We start from the raw sequence: 24,200 nt of genomic DNA, 5'->3' as shown, positions 1-24,200 counted from the left end.
GCCACAGGGGTTCATTCAAAATCCACGGCGGAGTACAATGGGCGCACTGTCCTAAGTGTCAAATGGAAAGTAAATTTACATCTATGTTTATTTGGCAGAAACACACCTCGTTTGTGACTTTACTGTACCTACGGGTTCTCGCCGTGAATAGCTGGAAAATTGCTGATGCGACGTAAAAGAATATTCATTCATTCATTCATTCATTCATTACTGTACCTTCGAAAGAATATTTATAAGTCAATGACACGTGACAGCGGGCAGCAGTCCAAATTTGTCCTGATGTCTAATAATATAAGACTTGTACAAAAATACGAACATTGATGAAACGTTCATGTAAATCCGATTGAATTGTTCTTGTTGTTTTCTCCAATTTTCCAGTTATTTAAATGACGGATTGTACATTGTTTTGTTTTTAGATCTGCCTTTAAAGTCTCGGGGTGTTTTTTTCGTGTTAAATATAGTGTAATCACCATTAAGTAGGCCGCATAAAACACCTAAACATGTATAGGTGTCGGACAAGCGTCACGGACACGGAACACTTTACATGTACATAGGTTTGACTAAAAGCACACATAAATAAAATAATACAGGAAATATGTATTTTGCAAATTGCACAGAAATCATTTGTATATGTAGTTGACGACTTGCAGAGGATACACACACACACACGCACGCACGCACGCACGTTCACGCACGCACATACGAGCATGCTCGACGCTACATACGAGCAAAGTCTTGAACCCGACGTTAAACCATATTTCACTTCACATCTATTTCTTCGGTCTTGTTGCAGTATCAAAAGCAGTTGGATAGTTTGAGAAAGGGGCTTTGTCGCAATGAAATGAATACCTCTTCGTCCGGATCGGCCAAATGTCTTTGTAACGTGGTGATGTGTTTAGCAGGGACAATAGATCACATATGCTATCATTTAGCAACAACAGACCCTCCTTTGTTAAAAGTCACCTTTTTCTCCCAGCTAGTCTAAGTTGTCAAGCAACTGCGATTGACAGTGTACCTTGAAATACACACTCCCCATGATAACTTTAGCAAAAGTTATTTTCATGACATTTTGGTTTCGCCAGAAATTATTTCAAAATTGAATGTTATCTGTATTAACTCACAGTCTTTCATATTTTACTCTTCTGATGTTCAAAGAATTGCTCCACGTGCAATCAAGTACTAAATATCTTATTATATTTTATTACGACATAATAGCTTAAATGAATGAATGTTGTTTTACGATTATTCATATTGTAACCACCCGAACATTAGTGTAGTCGGATCTTAAGACAAACGCAGGGTACTAGGGATCAATTTTACCCTGAATCCCCACAGGGAAAGGAATGTATTGTGGATCTACCACATGCCCGTAAGGAATAAATTTGATATTAGCATGCATGACGTTTGCAAAAGCCCACATATCATGTTCATATACTGCATTTTCAAGCAAAGCCACTTTCTGAAAATCACACTCATAACGTTCCTCGGCCGGGCGTCCACGTATGACGTCACGTCAACATGACAACCATATTGAGTTGGTGCATCCTCGGAATCGATACCAAACTGTCATATTAACAGATCGGACAATTCCTGGGTTGAGACCAATTAGTGGTAGGATCGTTGCAACCGGTTGGGGGAGCACAACGTCCGGCCCCGACGTCAAGCAATACGCCAAACTTTGCTTCCACGGCTCCATCATGCACGCCTAGCATGGTGTAGAGGCTCTGAGGTTCAGAAGACTAGATTGGCAAAGTATACTGTTGACAGATGAGTCCAGGTTTCAGGCTCTGAGGTTCAGAAGACTAGATTGGCAAAGTATAATGTTGACAGATGAGTCCAGGTTTCAGGCTCTGAGGTTCAGGAGACTAGATTGGCAAAGTATACTGTTGACAGATGAGTCCAGGTTTCAGGCAGGGTCTACAGGCGTCCGGGGGAATGTTTTCGCGACGCTTGTGTTACTCAACTCACCTTGGGGGTGTCAGTGTAATGGTATAGGGTGGCATCACAACTCATGGGAGAACACAACTCATCAGTGTTAATGACAATTTGAATGGCGTACGCTACCTGGACGACATCGCTCGAGATCATGTTCTAACCTTTGTGCAAACGCTGTTTTTAACCATCTGGTGTCTTGAAAGCACCGTGGCTGCTTCGCCTGTATCAACGCAAATGGTGATCACACCCGATATTGACATTGTTAATTGAGGTGTTCCACCACCCCTCTTTTAGGGCGTGTAGCTCTGTCTCCTGTTACCAGGTATGGATTTTGTCAATGAACTTGTTATGATAAACATTGAACAGGCGAATAACCAAATCTTATAATTTAAACCACTTTGTAGCTGTTTTTTCCGCTAGTGTTTTGCAGGCTTGGCGGGATGAACGCTTTTATCGTAAGTGGAGAGAGAATATGGCCATCATCCAAGTACCCCTCGGTCATGAAAAGGATCAAATAATTACATGCTCCAGATATGCTGCAAAGCGTTCAGCACGCAGCACAGATACTGCATTGTGAGAACATGCATAGACCAAACTAAAGGAGTCATATTTAAAGCCACGGGAGTTTGTCTGCATTCTTAAAGCCACGCCAACTTTATATAATGAAGCACACTCTTTCTCCACGAAAGATCCCCACTCCTGGTCGGCTGTTTGTGACACACAATCTTGTAGAACGGGTTTCACGGTCGAATTGTGTCTGCCGCTATAGCTCGCCTTTGTGAAGCGATACTTAATGCCGTGTTGAATGTTTATGAATCTGTTGACAGTCTGTGTATAATACATGTCCCAATGTATCGACACGGGAGGATTTTGACACACCAAACGCGCCTCAGTTTAACATTTATGTTGAAAATGGGAGAAATGAAGCCTGACATAGTCCATATTTTGATATGATGCATGCCTTGGTAGTTTATATCTGAAAAAGAAAATCAAAGTATTATACTTGTTGAATATACGAAACAATGCATGGTTTTGTAAATGACGATCTTTAAAGGATCTTTGATGGAGAAGAATTGGTACCTACCTTTATACGTACCTTTAGAATTGAGTGATGGGAGCACTGTGATGATGAAACCCCACTCTCCACTGAGGTCAGTAGTAACCATGTCGTAATGGTGATATATCTCAATCAGTGTCATCAAGGCTATTACAAGACAATGCTGGTCCGTGAATGTTTTTGTATTGGAGCTTTCAGGAAAGAACTTCCATGTTAGTATTTGTTCAGTTGGATAGATGGATTTAGATAGATACTTTAAAATATATGAATAGGACAAAAACTCAAGGGCATACAAACATATAACTGCTTTATAATCCGAATAAAATGAAGTGATGATAATCATCTAAACGTGAGTGAGTGAGTTGGGTTTAACGCCGCTTTTAACAGTATTCAAGTTATATCACGGCGTGTCAGCTTAATGTGGGAGGAAAGCCCGAAGTGATGCAGGTCTCAGACGTTTACCACTTCGGTGACACCCACGAGCATGGGTGTGGTGCTGACAAACCTAGAAACATAATTGAGCGAACCGGGATTCGAACCCACAATCATAGGTTTCTGGCGTGGCCAAGGGACGCAACTCTTCAAAGCGAATCGCGGCGCCTTAGACGACTGGGCCACCCGCGCCCCTCATCTAAAGGAATGTATAAACTAGTATAAACTTCTTCATTGCGGGTAGTATTTTTTCCTCCTTATTTGTAATCACTTTTAATCACTTTCTAAGCCTCCTAGAGGTAACGACTTATCTTATTAGAAACTCTAATGGTATTAGGACTGGGTTGCCAGTCACACGTTCATATTAAAGGTAGCAATCGATCGCTCGTTTCATGCTTTGGTTAGTTCCAAAACGTAGCCTAAATTATTAGGCTATTTTCAGCGTCATGTGTTTTCTTCTGGTAGTTTTAAGGCCAAGTGTATACAACATGTGTCGTGTAGGCCATGTGTAGTGTCAGGACTTCCAGTCTTTGGGTACTGCTCGATGACTTCCTTACTTTGGGAGTATATCTTTAAAAAGAAGAACTATCTCGAAATGAAAAAAACAATTTACGGAAAAGTTTTTAATGTTCTTCATTAAACGTACCGAAATAATGTTCCATTGGAAGCATTAATATATCAAGCATAAGACAGTTCAAATACTACCTTTATTTAAAAAAGCTGCTATTAATACTGGAAATGTAACACTGCCAAAGTGTATGTCTCCCTTCGAATGACGTTTAATTGCTGAAGAAGATTGACAGATCTAATCAGATTGACTGGCCTTTCCCAACTTAGTGTTGTTTACGGTTCGTGTTTTCATCTGACAGTTTCGATATCCGTATTTAAGAAAACAATGCAGAACGCGAAATCGCGTTTTCAAAAATGTAGATCAAGATGAAAATATTTTAACATGACAACAAATAAAAAGTTCTATTCCTACATTCCAGAGCGTTTAATGAAACTACTAGTTGTACAGCTGGAGTGGGTTCCTCATTTCAATTTGCCCACAGTACGTATTGCTTTCAGAGTTACAAACAGGGTGTATTACCTACATTGTCTATTCCCAACAGTGCCTACAATGCCTTTTGCCTACAGTTCAGTTTGCACAGGCAGATCTAAAAACAAAACAATGTACAATCCGTCATTTAAATAACTGAAAATTGGAGAAAACAACAAGAACAATTCAGTCGGATTTACATGAACGTTTCATCAGTGTTCGTATTTTTGTACAAGTCTTATATTATTAGACATCATGACAAATTTGGACTGCTGCCCGCTGTCACGAGTCGTTGACTTATAACTTTCGAAGCTACAGTAAATTCCAACACGAAAAAAAATTAGATGTAAATTTATTTTCCATTTTACACCTAGGACAGTGAGCCCATTGTACTCCGACGTGGATTCTAAATGAGCCCCTTGGCGTGCGACCTGATTCACGGCAACATGTGGTTATTTGTGTTAGTCCATTTCCGTTCTACGAATCATTAAAGTGTTGAAATAATGACACAACCATTCGTTGTTTCCATTCCATTTCACCGAATATTGATACGCTTTACAAACGGTTTGTAAACATAGATTCGTATTCGTACAGACCCATACACTATGCACAAAACATTCCCTTAGAATAGGTAGCAATAGTGTGTGTCATACCCGCGCTGTGTATTAGGGGTAGCGCTCTATTGACGGCCTCCGCTATTAATCGAAGAGGAGTTATTGTGCAGACACTGCTTTGGGAGCTCCGCTGAAAGTGTTTGTGCAAGCTATACAAATGACAGGAATCTGGTGTCATGTCATAAACACAATCCCAAATCTCGACTCAGAACGTGTTTCTCCTTGGGCGTTGACGAGATCCAACATGGATGACCACTCTCAAACTCACATTTCGGAGACTTAACGCAAACTTGCAGTATATTACGGTAAGATATCAGTTAGATATCGAACGCTAACTTTTCGTTGAATGTATGTCATGCGGAACAAGAATGTAATGAAGGATTGTACACGGGGGCTGCTATATTATCCAGACACGCTGTCTTGTCGGGGGAGTTGTCCGATACTTTTACGGACTTTGTTTTGCCATCAACGATTAAGATTATGATGTATATCAAACCGAATGAGTATTTTAGATATCATTCTCCTATTGATTCATTCCTACCGTTCATTCAACGAATATTCATCCCTTATATCTTAATACATATATTAAAAGTAAATGGTACGTGAGTAAACGCTCAACGTGTTCTTTTTATCAAATACTATCTATAACAATAGAAATTTGAAATGTAAGTAACAGAATAAATACTTTTCATTTTATAGAACATACCCTGAATTTCGCTATGGTGTCTGAGAGCCTTGTACTGGCGCTTCTTCTGGGTGTGATTGGTGAGTGCAGCCTTAAACATGTAACTGTTAATAGATACAGTGTTGATCAACCTTAACTGACATGTATCTCAACTGAATCTGTATTCCCATTAACGAAAATAGGCTTGCCACATGTACCATGCATATTCAAAGGCAGTATATGTGAAATAATGCTATAAGATACTCTGTAACATGGATACCCGCTCTTTGTTTCTTGACATACATACTCAGTACTTTACACTCCCTATTCCGAATATTCCTGGTGATACATACTCAGTACTGTACACTCCCTGTTCCTAATACTCATGGTGATAGATACTCAGTACTGTACACTCCCTGTTCCTAATATTCCTGGTGATACATACTCAGTACTGTACACTCCCTGTTCCTAATACTCATGGTGATACATACTCAGTTCTGTACACTTCCTATTCCTAATATTCCTGGTGATACATACTCAGTACTGTACACTCCCTGTTCCTAATACTCATGGTGATAGATACTCAGTACTGTACACTTCCTATTCCTAATATTCCTGGTGACAGATACTCAGTAGTGTATACTCCCTATTCCTAATATGTCTGGTGATACATACTCAGTTGTGTACACTTCCCATTCCTAATGTTTATATATATATATATATATATATATATATATATATATATATATATATATATATATATATATATATATATATATATATATATATATATATATAGGAATATCACGGTATATATATGTCCGGTATTGTACACACTCATATTCATAATATTCCTTGATAAGGATACCCAGTTTTCTACACTCCGTGTTCCTTATAGCCCTTGAAATAGGCACTCAGTAGTGTACACTCTATAGTACTTGATATATACACTCAGTACTATATTAATACCATGTCACAACTTGTCTGTTTGTACAGGGACGTGCTGGGGCGAGGATGAGCCCCCTGTTTTTGTGAACAACATGAGAGGTCTACAAATATCAGAGTCTACGGAAGTTGGTAGGTGAACACAGTTAATCGGGAACATTTAGGTCCATGAGCCAGACCAGATATTGGTACCATCTAGGGTGGCAAAATCTCAGTATGATTTTTTGAAAGTCATATATCCATAGATGAAAAAAACACTTTGAAAGCATTCCGGGACTCACAGCTTAGTAATCACCACATAAAGGGGGACCCCTCAGTCGAATCCACGGGACTAGATTTCAGGGTAGGGGAAACAAAAAAGTGAAATAACTTTACAAGCAATAGTCATATGGTGAAGTATGACCACTCAAAATGTTGGTAACCTGATGCTCTACATGTTGGTATGTAATATAGGACTAATACAGTTATATGACCTGTGATACAGCTCTTATAAGTAGAGGAGTTATAGAAATGTTTAAAATTGATTATTTCACATGTATACATAATATACTGTTTAAAAAAGAATTCTGATTATAGAAGAAAATCTTATGATAAACTAAAGGTTTTGTTTGATATTATACGTATGTGTTAGAGGCTTGAAATACTTTTATGATTTGTAATACATATTCAAATTATTCTTTCCTATGGTGTTAGGCTGTCTCTGATACAACGTTGTCATTTCTAGGCTCTAAATATCAAGAAGAAATATATTGTTCATGTGATGATCTAATTCGACTGTTACGAACATATTTGAGTTCTTGCAGGACTATACTGTAGACCGATACACAGATGAGGTGAGGTTAGTTTTGTGTGTGTTTATACTAGTCGTTATTACAGCGCTAGCCCACTGAGATACCATGCTACAGCTTAACAAGGATACCCCAATCAGACACATTTCACTGACTCCTTACCGACCAGTCCCTGTTTTTTTTCATTTCTCAATTTATTCGCAGAATTATAACAGTGCGATAAGCCCATGTGCTGCTTAACATCATAATGTAGTGACCCTGAAGTGCAAATATGGATATATTTTGTTGCTTTGATATTTCCAGGTACATCCGTTTATACGTTGTCCGCAACGGGTGAGGAGCCTATTACATATGACATAAAGGCAGACATGTTTACAGTCAACGCGACAACGGGGGTGGTGACGCTAAGTCGGAACGTGGATTATGAGCTAGGGGTAAGTGCTGACTGTACCAGACGTAGTCTCGTCTCTACGAGTTATACGTACGCAAGGCAATGTATGTATGTTCACAGGCATAAATGTAGTGGTGAGTGCAATACCTAGGGTATAATGCGTGTGGCCCAAGAGTAAGTGTAGTTGGCTTGATTCTCACTCGACTCTTGCGTGTGGCCCAAGAGTAAGTGTGGAGGGCTTGATTCTCACTCGACTCTTGACTGTGGCCCAAGAGTAAGTGTGGTTGGCTTGATTCTCACTCGAATCTTGCGTGTGGCCCAAGAATAAGTGTGGAGGGCGTGATTCTCACTCGACTCTTGCGTGCGGCCTAAGAGTAAGTGTGGAGGGCGTGATTCTCACTCGACTCTTGCGTGTGGCCCAAGAGTAAGTGTGGTGGGCTTGATCCTCACTCGACTCTTGCGTGTGGCCCAAGGGTAAGTGTGGTTGGCTTGATTCTCACTCGACTCTTGCGTGTGGCCCAAGAATAAGTGTGGTGGGCTTGATTCTCACTCGACTCTTGCGTGCAGCCTAAGAGTAAGTGTGGAGGGCTTGATTCTCACTCGACTCTTGCGTGTGGCCCAAGAGTAAGTGTGGTGGGCGTGATTCTCACTCGACTCTTGCCAGTGGCCCAAGGGTAAGTGTGGTGGGCTTGATTCTCACTCGACTCATGACTGTGGCCCAAGAGTAAGTGTAGTTGGCTTGATTCTCACTCGACTATTGCGTGTGGCCCAAGAGTAAGTGTAGTTGGCTTGATTCTCACTCGACTCTTGCGTGTGGCCCAAGAGTAAGTGTGGAGGGCTTGATTCTCACTCGACTCTTGCGTGTGGCCCAAGAATAAGTGTGGAGGGCGTGATTCTCAATCGACTCTTGCGTGTGGCCCAAGAGTAAGTGTGGTGGGCGTGATTCTCAATCGACTCTTGCGTGTGGCCCGAGAATAAGTGTGGAGGGCGTGATTCTCAATCGACTCTTGCGTGTGGCCCAAGAGTAAGTGTGGTGGGCGTGATTCTCACTCGACTCTTGCGTGTGGCCCAAGAGTAAGTGTGGTTGGCTTGATTCTCAATCGACTCTTGCGTGTGGCCCGAGAATAAGTGTGGAGGGCGTGATTCTCAATCGACTCTTGCGTGTGGCCCAAGAGTAAGTGTGGTGGGCGTGATTCTCACTCGACTCTTGCGTGTGGCCCAAGAGTAAGTGTGGTTGGCTTGATTCTCACTCGACTCTTGCGTGTGGCCCGAGAGTAAGTGTGGTGGGCGTGATTCTCACTCGACTCATGCCAGTGGCCCAAGGGTAAGTGTGGTGGGCTTGATTCTCACTCGACTCTTGCGTGCGGCCCAAGAGTAAGTGTGGAGGGCGTGATTCTCACTCGACTCTTGCGTGTGGCCCAAGAGTAAGTGTGGAAGGCTTGATTCTCACTCGACTCTTGCGTGTGGCCCAAGAGTAAGTGTGGTTGGCTTGATTCTCACTCGACTCTTGCGTGTGGCCCGAGAGTAAGTGTGGTGGGCGTGATTCTCACTCGACTCATGCCAGTGGCCCAAGGGTAAGTGTGGTGGGCTTGATTCTCACTCGACTCTTGCGTGTGGCCCAAGAGTAAGTGTGGTTGGCTTGATTCTCACTCGACTCTTGCGTGTGGCCCAAGAATAAGTGTGGAGGGCGTGATTCTCACTCGACTCATGCGTGTGGCCCAAGAGTAAGTGTGGTGGGCGTGATTCTCACTCGACTCTTGCGTGTGGCCCGAGAGTAAGTGTGGTGGGCGTGATTCTCACTCGACTCATGCCAGTGGCCCAAGGGTAAGTGTGGTGGGCTTGATTCTCACTCGACTCTTGCGTGTGGCCCAAGAGTAAGTGTGGTTGGCTTGATTCTCACTTGACTCTTGCGTGTGGCCAAAGAATAAGTGTGGAGGGCGTGATTCTCACTCGACTCATGCGTGTGGCCCAAGAGTAAGTGTGGTGGGCGTGAATCTCACTCGACTCTTGTGTGTGGCCCAAGAGTAAGTGTGGTTGGCTTGATTCTCACTCGACTCTTGCGTGTGGCCCAAGAGTAAGTGTGGTTGGCTTGATCCTCACTCGAGTCTTGCGTGTGGCCCAAGAATAAGTGTGGAGGGCGTGATTCTCACTCGACCCTTGCGCCAAAGTATCATAATAATTTTGTTAGTTACGTCGCTAACATCTGCAACAAGAAACACAGAAAGCATACTGGCGCCATTTATATACATTAACAACAAGTTCATCAATATGAGATGAGAAGAAATGATATCTCTTAGACAAAAGATTCACAGCATAAAATAACACGACACTTGTCACCATAGCAATGTCGTTAACATAATTGCTACACTCTTTCGCTGCAACACCGCCGTGGTTGTTTCAAGAGCGGGTGGTAGATGCATTACGTAATATTAAACGTACATTTGTAGACGTGTATGGATTTCATGATATGGCGAGAAATCCTGTCGTTGTATCTCTCGCCAACTATTTTGTTCATATTTTGACAGACGTCTACATAGCTGGCTCGCTAAGCGGATTTAGTTGTAAATGAAACATTATTAGTATTATCTTTGATATAGTTGTCTAAATATTACTTTTAGCAGTATATAAAAAGTCATATGAGCGCTAATATTGACAATCGGGTTGGTAATGATATGATCTATATTTATTGAGTTTCAATCATTACGAGGGCTGGTCAAAAGGTTCTAAGCCTGACTAACTTTCAAATTTGGCCCATAACGAATGAGTGAATGAGTGAGTGAGTGAGTGAGTATGGTTTTACGCCGCTTTTAGCAAAAATCCAGCAATATCACGACGGGGGCACCAGAAATGTGCTTCACATATTGTTCTCATGTTGGAAATCGAACCCGGGCCTTCGGCGTGAAGAGCGAATGCTTTAACCACTAGGCTTCCCCGCCGCCTCCATAACAAAGTGAACTAGTGTACATTGTTTGAGTAGTTCATTGCAAGTCTATTTGGTCTGTTGAGGCCGTTTGTATATTACTGACAGCCAGTTGAACGTGATAGGGAAACACAGAAATGGAACCGAACGAGTACCGATTAGTCATCACGTTTTTGACTTCACAGAAAAGTACTCCCAGAGAAATTTATGACTGCATGTCACAAGTGTATAGGCCCTAGCTATTCCACTGTTGCCACAGTGTGGGTTCGAAGAGTTTCCCCACCCTCCACACTCACCAGACCTGGCACCAATTGATTTCCACCTGTTTCCTAAACTGAAATAACATCTTTGTAGAAAGCGCTATGACCACAACGATGACCTCAAAGCTGCCGTGAATTTTTGTTTTAGGGGGGCTTCAGAAAACTTCTTCCTCACTGAAATTGAAAAGCTTCACTATCGATATGGGAAGTGTACTGAAAGCAGGGAGATTATGTTGGAAAATAAAATTAAAAACATTTTCACAATTTTTGGTTTTGTTTGTTAGGACCAGCCCTCGTATTACAGAGCCTTCCTAATAACTGCCAGGACAATACACACACCAAGTAACATTATATCCGTGCCTCAGTCAAATGATTCGTTTAGTAATACTGTGAACTAACAAATGGTTTCATTTTTATATCTATTTTTCGTTTTATTTCAGGAAATAAAGTTCTCCGTGCAGGTTATTGCCATTGCCAACAATGGCCTTGTGGTAATGTTCTCACCCGTGTCAACTTTTCTTTAACGAATCTGATTCTATCATGAATATTTTTCGAAACATTGTTTATTCCACAGAGTTGCACATTGCGAGACGCGTTTTTGATACATCAATCGCTGTTATACATTCACAATACATTGCGATAATGATTAAAGTAATCAATAGCATCGTCGGTAATATTTGACCATTGTTTCCTAGCGTTTTGCAAATCCGCACTATGTAGCTGTTGCTGTTATTTGGTTTACCGTTATAATGTAGTTGAATGTACATGCTATATATACTCATTTTTCAGAATATGTTAATGCACTACGCCATTGGGTTTCTAGTACGTTTCAGATTCTGAATAATATTTCAAAATATTTACTTCCTACGCTTACTGCCTCTCTGTGCTCCTCCCTATAAACGATTTTGATATTGACTAATCTTCGATCGAAATCTCTCTGGAACGCATTAGTGCCACATTCTAAAATAAATCATAATCTACGTATATAATAATTACATCTACGTTGATGATACTTACATCGACGTAGATAATACTAACATCTTCGGAGATGAAACTTTCAGCTACGTAGAATATACTTTCATCAACGTATGCGATATCATCATCGTACGTATGGTAACTCAGACAGATATTTTGTCTCGTAAAGTTGCGACCCTAGTCGGATACAAGTTTATACACACATTTATAATTTTAATAGAGTGATAACTTAAGTACTGTTAATTAAATGTTTGGGAGCGTGTTGGTTGTTTATTTTCATTTGACCTTTTCCGTATTTTTACAACAAACTCAGATCATTTCAAGTTATGAAATTATTAGTGCTAAAATATATACACAAACTGCAGAATTGTAGTGCGTCATAGGCTGATGACGAGTATTGGTTTGATATAGTATTTGTATAGTTTGAGTGGTTCTCACCCCTTCATGTTCATGTTTTACCTCTTAAACCTAATTTCCGTAATGGTGAAACCATGTTTGGTTGATATATAATTTCGCTAAAATTGTGAATAATGACCTATAGTTTTTGTTTTTTTGTAGAACATTTTCTACTATCTTTATTGTGTTTGTAAGAGAGTGTGGCGTGTGTCATCCTTTAGTAGCTTCGACAAATTTAAAAATGATGATTACTTGATGATGATTAATGTCAATAAAGTGAGTGAGTGAGTGAGTAAGGTTTTACGCCGCTTTTAGCAATATTCCAGCAATATCACGGCGGGGGACACCAGAAATGGGCTTCCCACATTGTCTGGAATCGAACCCGGGTCTTCGGCGCACTTCACTAAAGACATGTCAAGGTAGAAGTCAAAGAAACCAGAGGTTATATATAACTGACCCAGAACTATTGTCGTTTACTCGAGAAAATATTGTTACAGAAGTCAATAATTCGATAGTATATAGTGCTTTCTTCTATGTATATTATAATATCATATATGTAGATGAAAGTATCATATACGTAGATGTAAGTATCATATACGTAGATGAAAGTATCATATACGTAGATGTAAGTATCATGTATGTACACGTGAGTATCATTTACGTAGATGAAAGTATCATATACATAGATGTAAATATCATATACGTAGATGAAATTAGCATATACATAGATGTAAATATCATATACGTAGATGAAAGTATCATGTATGTACATGTGAGTATCATTTACGTAGATGAAAGTATCATATACATAGATGTAAATATCATACACGTAGATGAAAGTAGCATATACGTAGATGTGAGTATCATATATGTAGATGTAAGTATCAGATAGGTAGATGTAAGTATCATATACGTAGATGATATCTGTTTGAGACTGTGGAACTTATACCAGCATTACACTTTATTTGTTTCAGCATAGTGAATGCGTCGTGATCTATGTAACGACAACTGCAACATGATTCACCTTCTAAGACACTTGCCTTCACATACGAGTATTGTATTTTAGATCATGCAACAATATGTTTACTTATCGAGTTGGAAACCGGACCGGCATTATTATTATCATTACAGGTCAATATATCCAATGGCGGCCAAATATTCGTAATGTACTTGGAAAATTGCTTGATCACAAATAGAACTACACATATTTGAAGGCAAGTGTTTCAGGAAGCGAATCGTGTTGTAGTTGTTGTGGGATCCTGTACATGTTAGAAGGGTTGTAAGTGCGGGTATGTTCCGAATATCGAATCTATTGGGAAAACACTATGGGGCAGTCCGCAGCCCTATGCAGCCACTAGTCAATATCAAAATCATTTGTAGGGAACAGCACACAGCACAGACATACGGTTACTGCAGCTAAATATTTACGTAATATTAATGACACAAAGAGTTTATAGCATACAGATTCAACTTCATACTGAAATGCGTTCTATTGAAGATTTGTTTTGGTGAACTTTCTTGCAGGAAACGGTTTCGCCTACTGTAGAAGTACTGGACGCCAATGATAACCCACCACAATTTCTCCGAGAAACATATCGGCAAAGTATTCCCGAGGTAGTATTTCTTTTAGACTCTCTTACACCCCCGAGCATATATTTAATAACACAGTCACCCCATGCCACTCTCGTCACTTTCTCATATCTAGCAGTGCACACTCATTCCCGAAATTAAGAGACTTGTGTCACTTGATGTGATCACTGAATCTCAGTGATCCATTCATATAATTTTCACAGCTATTTTGACCTTTACGCCAAAAGGCGGATAACCGAGACTGGTTATTCTCTTGCGTTGACGTTTTATATTTATAAAGTGTTGTTTTTGTTTAACCTCATACATAACTTGAATTCGGGACAATATTCCCCTGCCTTTATGTTGTAGTTATAACGTTTATGGGACACACTGCTTGATCAGTTGTGAAGTCCTTGCACGTTTAGGTCGTTATGGCACCATTATCGTGGCCTCAATAATGTAGATCAGTCTAACAGTGTTTATCTATGCAATAAAGTTGGACGCGACGCCAAACATTTCACCTCGTCCCCATTCTATTATGATATATACTAGTGCCCTGGACGCGTTCGCGACCATACTTTGTGACGTCACCAGCTTCATCTCTCTTATCACTGTAATACCAAAGAACCTCTCTGGCCCATGAGCTTGAAAACAACAGCCAGTTAAAATGAGTCTTCTAAACGGGAATTCAGAATATATCTGCATTCAAAGCGAAGCCTCATCCGACCGAGCCCTCAATATATTAAGACGAATCGCAAGACCATGATAAGTTATGTTTTTTAGTGTACTAAGACGAAGGAGGGGAGTCCTTATGCTACCATACTTTCGGGGTGCCATTGTAGAAATCAACCTTAGCCCTATGACTGTCGTAAGTCTATGTTTAGGTATGGGAGTTCACCCTTTAACGCGTAGATCACTTTGTCACGGCACCCAGGTTGTATTTGTGACGGCACACAAAACTCAAGACGAGTACTGGGGATAAGTCTGCTTGTTTAAGCCATGAAAGAAGAGTGTAATTGGTCGTCGATTTTCATCTTCCCGAGGCAAGGGAGTTAACTGACTATAAAAGTCCAGTTTCCATCCTTGCCGAACTCAATCTCATTAAAATCAGATCTAAGTTCTCGCTGCCGCTAAACAAAGATCTGAGGACATCCCATTACGGGTCACGTCTGACCGACCTTGCGCGAACTTTGACCGACCGATGGAATGACCAATCAGAAGGCAGCTTTCTCGTGCTTTACGGCACTAATTGGTGACTACCCTTCGAAACATATTTTGACAAATTCTCTTTGACTGAATCAAAGAACATTCTGGAATCGCTAATAGATGGTCCAGATTGTATGGATTCAGTCGTTAAACCCGTAACTATCGTTCGGAATACCCCGTGTTAAAGTTTTCGAGGATGCATGATTTAAAATCACATTCCGACTGTCACTTTCATGATCTGGTAAGCGACGCTCTGATTGGTCGGATGAAAGGTCGTTCTGACGTGACCCCTGTTCGGATGTCCTCAGATCTTTGTTTAGCGATAGCGAGAACTAAGATTTGATTTTTATGAGATTGTGCCGAACTAGGCTGGTATTATGGAGTTACATTTTGGCTGGACTAACGAATCTATGCATAGTCCAATCCAAATCGCACAACCAAATCAAAATCCGCTTCGTAAACTGTCGTGCAGATTTCGGTCGACTGCAAGATTTGCAAAACATGTGCACCGCCAACTCGTTGTCAACAGATATTTTCCAAATCTTTTCATGTTTTTAATTAAGGTGCTCACGTGATGTGATGCATTTCGCGATGCAAGACCCGTTTTATCACAATAAAGATCTTAATTATCGATCAGATCGTCCTGACTGGGCGCAGCCATTTTTTTTAAGCAAATGCAAGTGAAACGAGAGGTGGAATCGGATTGGTCCAAAGGAGAGGCTTAGAAGGGACATAACTCGTAATAGCTACTAGTGGCGCTACGAACGAGCCCAGGAATTCCAGCCTTGATCGGCAAGGGTGGAAACTGGATTTTTATCTTTAGCCTTCTGCCATTCAAACCTTACTCAAAACGAAGCCTAGGTGGCGACTGGGTCCAGGGCACTGTTACTAGAATGAAAATACAATACACAGGGTAATCGAGGATTTCCAGACCAGGCGGAAAATGAAACACGATTCCTGTGTAACACCACATCTTCCTCGCTGTCTGTTCGTACAATTAATTGTTCATTGTTGCCTGTGGTCTAATCTATTTCGGATTAGAATTGGTCCCCAACAAGATCATCTTCCCGAGGCAAGGGAGTTAACTGATTTTAAAAGTCCAGTTTCTACCCTTGCCGAACAAGGCTGGAATTTCAGGATTCGATCGTAGAGCCAGTAGCTATAAGGAGTTATGTCCCCCTTTTAAAGTCAGTTAACTCCCTTGCCTCGGGAGTATGCTACAAATTGTTTCTCCTAAGAGGAGACTTAATGGTTGGGATGGTCAGGCTATGTGGTTGGGTTCATTACTTCTTCTCATCGTACCCAGACGGTGTTGATCGGCACTCATAATATCAAACACTAGTTTATCCATACTAATTGTTTACTGGCCGCTTTAATAGATCTTGAATATTGCTGAGTGTAGCGTTAAACAAGAACAAACCACAACAGAACAAAACAAACCGGGTGTAACGACCATTGTGACTACTGGTGGTAGCACATATCGTTCGCATATTGCAGCAGAACACGTCGGTTACGTCATGAATTTTTCTGCAGGATTATGCCATTGGCAACGAGGTCATCAGTAATCTCAGGGCCGAGGACAAAGACTTCAAGGGCGGCGTTATAGTGGTCACGTGTGAGCCTGACGCAACCTTGGGCAGTCCGAATAACACTCACGACACATACTCAGCGGTAAGACCCTCAGAGTATGTGAGTGAGTGAGTGAGTGAGTGAGTGAGTTTGGTTTAACGCCGTTTTGAACAGTATTCCAGTTATATCGCGGCGTGTCAGCTTAATGTGGGAGGAAAGCCCGAATTGATGCAGATCTCAGACGTTTTCCACTTCGGTGAAACCCACAAGCACGGGTATGGTGCTGATGACAAACCTAGAAACATAATCGGGGCGAACCGAGATTCGAACCCACAATCATAGGTTTCTGTCGTTCATAAGGGACGCAGCTCTGCACAGAGAATCGCGACGCCTTAGAAGACAGGGCCACCATGCCCCCCTCAGTGTATGTGTATGTGGTGTAATGTGAGGAGCTGACGATTACCGATTTGGCTCGCCGTCTGTGGCGTCAGGGATGAATGAGTGAGTTTGGTCTAACGCAGCTTTGTACAACATTTCAGTTATACCACGCCTGTCAGCTTGATGTGGCAGGATAATACTTACGTTACATTCACTTACGTTGTACAGAGATACGTATATTTGGATAAACGATGTATATAACAGTGAAAGGGGTGCAATAGTCAGCGTTGTTTGTTCAATTAACTTTCAACTGGAACATGTGAAACTGATTTAATGTATTTACTTGGCAGTACGTGGAAGCGTGTGAGACCTTCCAGCCAGTCATGCTGCAGAGTAGCAACAAGAGGTGGCTGGGCAGCATCAGACTGCGCAAATCCCTGGACTATGAGACACGATCAACCTACCAGTTGCCACTGGTCACTAGGGTCAGTAACCATGTAGATGTGGATGTTCTGGATTTTTGTAATACTTGTGTTAAAACATTGCATATAGATATTCTAGAAAGTGTTACATTGTAATATCAATAATGTCTTAAAATAATGCATTTAAGTATTCGAACTTTATGGTGAAGGATGGATCCACAGTACCCCATACCCTTGACTTTATGGCAAAGGATACATTCACAGTACCCCATACACTTGACTTTGTGGTGAAGGATAGATTCACAGTAGCCCATACCCTTGACTTTGTGGTGAAGGATAGATTCACAGTACCCCACACCCTTGACTTTATGATGAAGGATAGATTCACAGTACCCCATACCCTCGACTTTGTGGTGAAGGATAGATTCACAGTACCCCATACACTTGACTTTGTGGTGAAGGATAGATTCACAGTACCCCATACCCTTGACGATATGGTGAAGGATGGATCCACAGTACCCCACACCCTTGACTTTGTGGTGAAGGATAGATCCACAGTACCCCATACCCTTGACGCTATGGTGAAGGATGGATCCACAGTACCCCACACCCTTGACTTTGTGGTGAAGGATAGATTCACAGTACCCCATACCCTTGACGCTATGGTGAAGGATGGATCCACGGTACCCCACACCCTTGACTTTGTGGTGAAGGATAGATTCACAGTACCCCACACCCTTGACTTTGTGGTGAATGATAGATTCACAGAACCCCACACCCTTGACGCTATGGTGAAGGATAGATTCACAGTACCCCATACCCTTGACGATATGGTGAAGGATGGATTCATAGTACCCCATACCCTCGACTTTGTGGTGAAGGATAAATACACAGTTCCCCATAACCTTGACTTTGTGGTGAAGGATAGATTCACAGTACCCCATACCCTCGACTTTATGGTGAAGGATAGATTCACAGTACCCCATACCCTTGACTTTGTGGTGAAGGATAGATTCACAGTACCCCATACCCTTGACTTTGTGGTGAAGGATAGATTCATAGTAACCCACAACCTTGACTTTATGGTGAAGGATAGATTCATAGTACCCCACACCCTCGACTTTGTGGTGAAGGATAGATTCATAGTAACCCATACCCTTGACTTTGTGGTGAAGGATAGAATCGTAGTAGCCCATACCCTTGACTTTGTGGTGAAGGATAGATACACATTTCATTAGAAATCTCTGCTAAATGCAGCGTATATTGTTGCTGAGGTTTGGAGGAGTGGACTTAGTCCGATACTGTTTGGGTCCAGGCGAGGTCCAACGGACACCCATATCCCAAGCCGTCGGTACTTTCTATATTCTTATACCAACCAGCTCCTTATGCATGTATACTACTTGTATTACCAACTGTGGGAAACACCAGTATAAAGTTCACATATAGGTCCATGTTTACAGGATGGCACGTTGGCGCGTATGCAGAGCTTTGAGATTACCATTTCTGATGTGAACGATGCACCACCGAGGTTCACCTACATCCCGGAGAATGTCCCAATTAAAGAAAACATAGACATAGTGAGTCTCAGCCTTCATTCCACTGAATACAATACACAATGTATAACGAAACCTCTTTAATCCGGAACCCCACCTTCTGGACGTTATTGTTGAAGACGTATGTAGAAATACAAAGGAACAACCTTCTTTACCCATTTTTTGTTAATCAAAAACCAAATTGGTGTCGATTTCCCTTGCACCACCCGAATAAACGAGTTTTTTTCTGAACGGTGAAGCACATTGAAGTCTGTAAGGTTTCTTTACAGTGAAGCCGCCTATATCAAGGAAAAGTGAAAACTCGTTAGTGTGGACCCTGCTTTTTCCTGGGCAATTGTTTTAGAAATGACTACATGTATACGCAGGCCATTAATCTGTACCCGTTATTTGTTAGGTCGGAAATTTGTAACGATATCATACCATCCAGATAAGCCGTACCATTCGGATGAACAACATTCATTACCCTTGTTTCTATGTTCTAATAGAATAGAAGTGACACTCTTATGCAACAGTGCAGAAGTGACATGGTTATCAAATTGAACGGACTAATCTTAAATTCATCTCCAAGAACACTTTTCATTGATGACACCGTTTGTGTTTCAGGGTACTGTTATCGAAAGAGTACAAGCTGAAGATGGAGACTCTAACGATAGGCGCCCGATTCGCTATAACGTCACCCGGTGTCCCGAAGACACCTCGGCCAGAAAAGGTGATGGCAGAAACACATACGTTAACAGTTATGTAGGTCTGCCCACCACCGACATACAGCTTTAGATGTTTTACCACAGTTGGACTCAATACTGCGTCAATTATGGCAGGGGGCACGGGTGGCCCGGTCGTCTAAGGCGCCGCGGTTGGATCTGCAGAGTTGCGTCTATTAGGCACACCAGAAACCTATGATTGTGTGTTCGAATCCCTGTTCGCCCCGATTATGTTTCTAGGTTTGTCACACCATACCCGTGCTCGTGGGTTTCACCGAAGTGGTAAACGTCTGAGACCTGTATCACTTCCTCCCACATTAAGCTGACACGCCGTGATATAACTGTAATACTGTTGAAAGCGGCGTTAAACCCAACCCACTCATTCACTCAATTATGACAATGTAATGCTTCTTGTTAATGCAGATGCTGACAACATCTTTACCGTGGACTTCCTGAACGGCACCATATACACGAAGACAAATATTGATCGGGAGAATGCTTTCGTCATCGCGGGCCTCAAACTTTGTATCAAGGTATTGTTATACTTGGCATACATAACGGTGTTTGAATGGTATTCAGTGAACTTAACAATATGCAAATATTAAAACATATCCTGTACTGAAACCAATAAATTGATACCCCTAAAACAGTTTATGGCCAGCTGTCACGGTGTCAAAGGAACACAACACAAACAAAAGACACCATGAATGCACACTTGATACATTAGAGTATTCAATTTGGAGCATGTTTAAACACCCCCAGTAATAATGTGTTTTTTTTAATTATTTACTGTGTTGAACAGGTCAGGTTTTTGAAGGATGATCTGGAGTCTGTATGATGGTGAAGCATCCTATTTGATATCTATTACTTGTAAGCTTAATATGATGCACATGTCGTGTTCCTGTAATATATCTACTAAACCCCATAGACAGGGATAGGATGGTGTAAGATTATATCTTTCCCTCCAAATAACGCTGACTATGAATATCTTTCTCTTTCAAGGCTCAAGAACTCGACAACACAACTATACCAATTAGTCTAGGAAACAATTCCGAGACAACGGCTGTGGCATTGATACAGATTGATGTACAAGATCTAAACGACCAGATCCCTTCCTTTAGCAACGACAACTACAACACCTCCATCTATGAAGACATCCCCGACGGCACAGCCGTACCAGGCATCGCCCTCACAATAACGGATCTGGACGGCGTAAGTTGGGCTATGACGTTCACATAACGTTGGCAGAAAGAACCAGATGGAAATAGTCACTGAAACTCAAAGTAGGTAGAGAAAAGGGATGTGTTGGGGTTAACAAATGAATGGCAAATGTATACGATTAATTAGAATGACACACAGCATTAAAGCCACCTTCAGTCAATGTTGTTTCAAGCACCAACTAAAGTGGCAAATACATCATCGTGATAATAATTTGATAATTATATCTTTTATGGGATATGTGCTATACAACGGTACAAATTTATCCCGCTTTCGCCCGGACATTAAGTAAGGAATGCTTGTCATATTTTGTTCTTTTATGAAATGAGACCGCCTCCGTGGTCTAATGGTAGAGCGTCCGCCCGGAGAGCGGAATGTCCGGGGTTCGACCCCCGACCGCGTCATACCAAAATAAAAGATGATACTTGTTGTTACCCTGTCTGGTGCTCGGCATTAAGGGGTTAAAACGTTAAACAGCCGATTGGTCGTCTCGGAGTCAGTATACCGTCTGAGTGGGCTATTCATGCTTTGGCATGGGATCTCAGTGTGATAGCACTATAAATCGACATCAGTCCTGACTAGTCCATACAGCCACACACACACACACACACACACACACACACACACACACACACACACACACACACACACACACACACACACACACACACACACAGACACACACACACACACACACACACACACACACACACACACACACACACACACACACACACACACACACACACACACACACACATAGACGCTATGTAAGTGCAATAATCTTGGCCGCGACGTTAAACCACACCTTTATGAAATGTACATTTAAACAAGACCCTCTCCAAATATGATTATTACATATTTTACCGTCCCTAGAGACCCCTCCCCTAATAAATGGTCCATTATACAGATGTATATATTTATTTGGTCACACGGAATAAACCATTGCAGCTGTAAGTACAATCAATCTGCTTGGAAGTACGACCAGCATGCAGACGAGTTGTCTGGTTTCATCTGAGAGTCAAGATATTTTATGGGAGCTTGCGTTTGTTCTGTGTTACCAGTATCCAGCCAACAGCTACGATGTGCGACTCGTCAACTACCAAGATGTTTTCGAAGTCTTCCCAGTTAATGGCACCGGTCGTAATATCGGGGGAATCAAAGTCAAAGACACGTCGAAGATTGACTACGAGAGTGGCAACCGACTGTTCGAACTCCGAGTACGTATATTGTGGCTTTCTTTGTAGCCTTGTAGTTAAGTGTTGGCTCATCACAGTCATATATGCCACTGTCCTACGAAATATCCTAGGATTGAAAGTCCATGCTAATGTTGTCTACATTAATTAGTGTCATTGGACTGCTAATCTAGAGAAACATTATCCGTGGTGTAATATAGTCATATATGTGCAATTATCACAGGACAAGATTTAGTCTTACCGATATCAAATAGCATAGAAAACACACATATAGGCATAACTCGATTTAGATATGATCTACACAACAATATAGCTACTATTCATTGAAAGTACCATTCCTACCAACCGTAGATGGGTTTGTAAAACCACACAAGTGATCCCACATATGGAAAAGTGTATTCTATTATGAAAGAGTTTGGTTCAAAGCCGCTTTGAACAATATGTCCGATATTTATCGGCCTTTTAGCCTAATGCGTGAGGAAAACCGGAAGTAATGCAGGTTCAGACGTTTACCGCTTTGGCGAATCAGACGAGCATGGGCGTCGTGCTGACAAACCAGGAAATCGTGGCAACCGGGATTCGAACACACGTTCATAGCTCTCTGACGCGCCTAAGAGACGCAGCGCGATGAATTGCAGTGACAGACGATAGGGCCACCCGCGCTCTGTTTACTGCTAAAAGGGAACTATTCAGCGGACTTGTATATGACATCATGTATTTTCTTTGTTCAGATTGTTGAAGTTCATGTGTGTTTGTGTGAGAATATGTTCTGAACATTTGTTCTGGAGGAAATTATATACCAGGGTTATTGGTCCCTGTGGATCAGTATACCCGGAATGAGGACTGTATTTCCTTCTCTCGGTCAATTTGTAAATATGAATTTTTATTCCTGCGGAATATTTATACCTAGCATTGCTTGGATTAATTCATCCCTCACATCTGTTCACTCCCTGCACAGATAATTGCGTACGAGAACAGGTTTGCAGAAGGTGGCTTCCAGCCGAACACCGGATCGACCAAGGTGTCCATCTATGTCTTAGATGTCAACGACAACACTCCGAAGTTCTCTCAGAATGTTTACAACGTTTCTGTGATGGAGAAAGACATTGGCACATATCCCATCATCACTTACATCCAGGTGAGTGAACGATAAGCGTTACCGAAGGGCATATGTATGGAGTTCTCTATGGGGAATCTTGAGTAGGCGATAATGTCCCTTACAGTATTCCATATATATGATCCAGGTTCAATTTCATTTTCTTGCGGAACGTTAGTATTTCCTTTTAACATACAGTCATCAAATAAACATAATGATTTCAAATTTAACGTAGAAGACATTGAAGTCTAATATAACACAAACAGTAAGCATGTGAAAGGTAAATTACAAATATAAACATTTAAACACACAAGTTGGGAGATGGGCACGATGAGAGATGTTGTTAAGTTGCCTGGTGCTCGACATTAAGGGGATGAAACAAGGATTGGTCGGCTCGGAGTCAGTAAAATGTGTAAAATGAGTGGGATATTACAATTAACCTGCGGCATGGTATCGCAATGAGCTAGCACTATACAGAACCTGGCAAAAGTCAGGACTAGTAACAGCACACACACACAGGCACACGCACGCACGCACGCACGTAGACACACACAGTCACTAGAAATGTGCAATAATTTTGTGTGAACCCCTTTTCACCCCACCTCACTTCTTATGTCAAATACAACCCACTCCGTCATGTCGATGTCGTACTTTTGAATGATGTCTTTGTAGGCGATAGACCCAGACTCTGGACCCATGGGCACGACGGGGATAACATACAGACTACTGGGTAGCGAGTCTGAAAGGTGATTCTTGAACCATAACAAGATGACATAAACATTGACTGTTCATACTCTCCATTTCTAGTTTTCCTCTCAACTCCAGCGACAGGACAGTTATAGCAACCAAACGGACCTCAATTCGAATTTAAAAGAA

General features: G+C 41.5%; 1 protein-coding gene across 1 annotated transcript in view; it reads left to right on the top strand.

The window, feature by feature from the left end:
• Window positions 1-5,144: 5,144 nt before the first annotated feature.
• The window catches only part of LOC139468218 (cadherin-87A-like), a 53,682-nt gene continuing 34,626 nt past the window's right edge, over window positions 5,145-24,200 (top strand). The window contains exons 1-15 of the mRNA XM_071250038.1: window positions 5,145-5,382; window positions 5,777-5,842; window positions 6,738-6,818; window positions 7,778-7,908; window positions 11,486-11,536; window positions 13,941-14,030; window positions 16,725-16,862; window positions 17,489-17,623; window positions 19,021-19,137; window positions 19,717-19,822; window positions 20,238-20,347; window positions 20,817-21,026; window positions 22,097-22,252; window positions 23,187-23,366; window positions 23,997-24,070. Of these exons, the coding sequence (XP_071106139.1) occupies window positions 5,797-5,842; window positions 6,738-6,818; window positions 7,778-7,908; window positions 11,486-11,536; window positions 13,941-14,030; window positions 16,725-16,862; window positions 17,489-17,623; window positions 19,021-19,137; window positions 19,717-19,822; window positions 20,238-20,347; window positions 20,817-21,026; window positions 22,097-22,252; window positions 23,187-23,366; window positions 23,997-24,070 (1,625 nt within the window). The 5' untranslated portion in view covers window positions 5,145-5,382; window positions 5,777-5,796. The remainder of the gene's footprint in view (window positions 5,383-5,776; window positions 5,843-6,737; window positions 6,819-7,777; window positions 7,909-11,485; window positions 11,537-13,940; window positions 14,031-16,724; window positions 16,863-17,488; window positions 17,624-19,020; window positions 19,138-19,716; window positions 19,823-20,237; window positions 20,348-20,816; window positions 21,027-22,096; window positions 22,253-23,186; window positions 23,367-23,996; window positions 24,071-24,200) is intronic.

The sequence above is a fragment of the Haliotis cracherodii genome, unplaced genomic scaffold, assembly GCF_022045235.1.
Source record: "Haliotis cracherodii isolate W230 unplaced genomic scaffold, xgHalCrac1.p SCAF_2, whole genome shotgun sequence".
In the NCBI taxonomy this organism is placed as follows: Eukaryota; Metazoa; Mollusca; class Gastropoda; order Lepetellida; family Haliotidae; genus Haliotis; species Haliotis cracherodii.
Note: the sequence above shows the minus strand (reverse complement) of the source record. Positions and strands in the feature narration are given on the sequence as shown.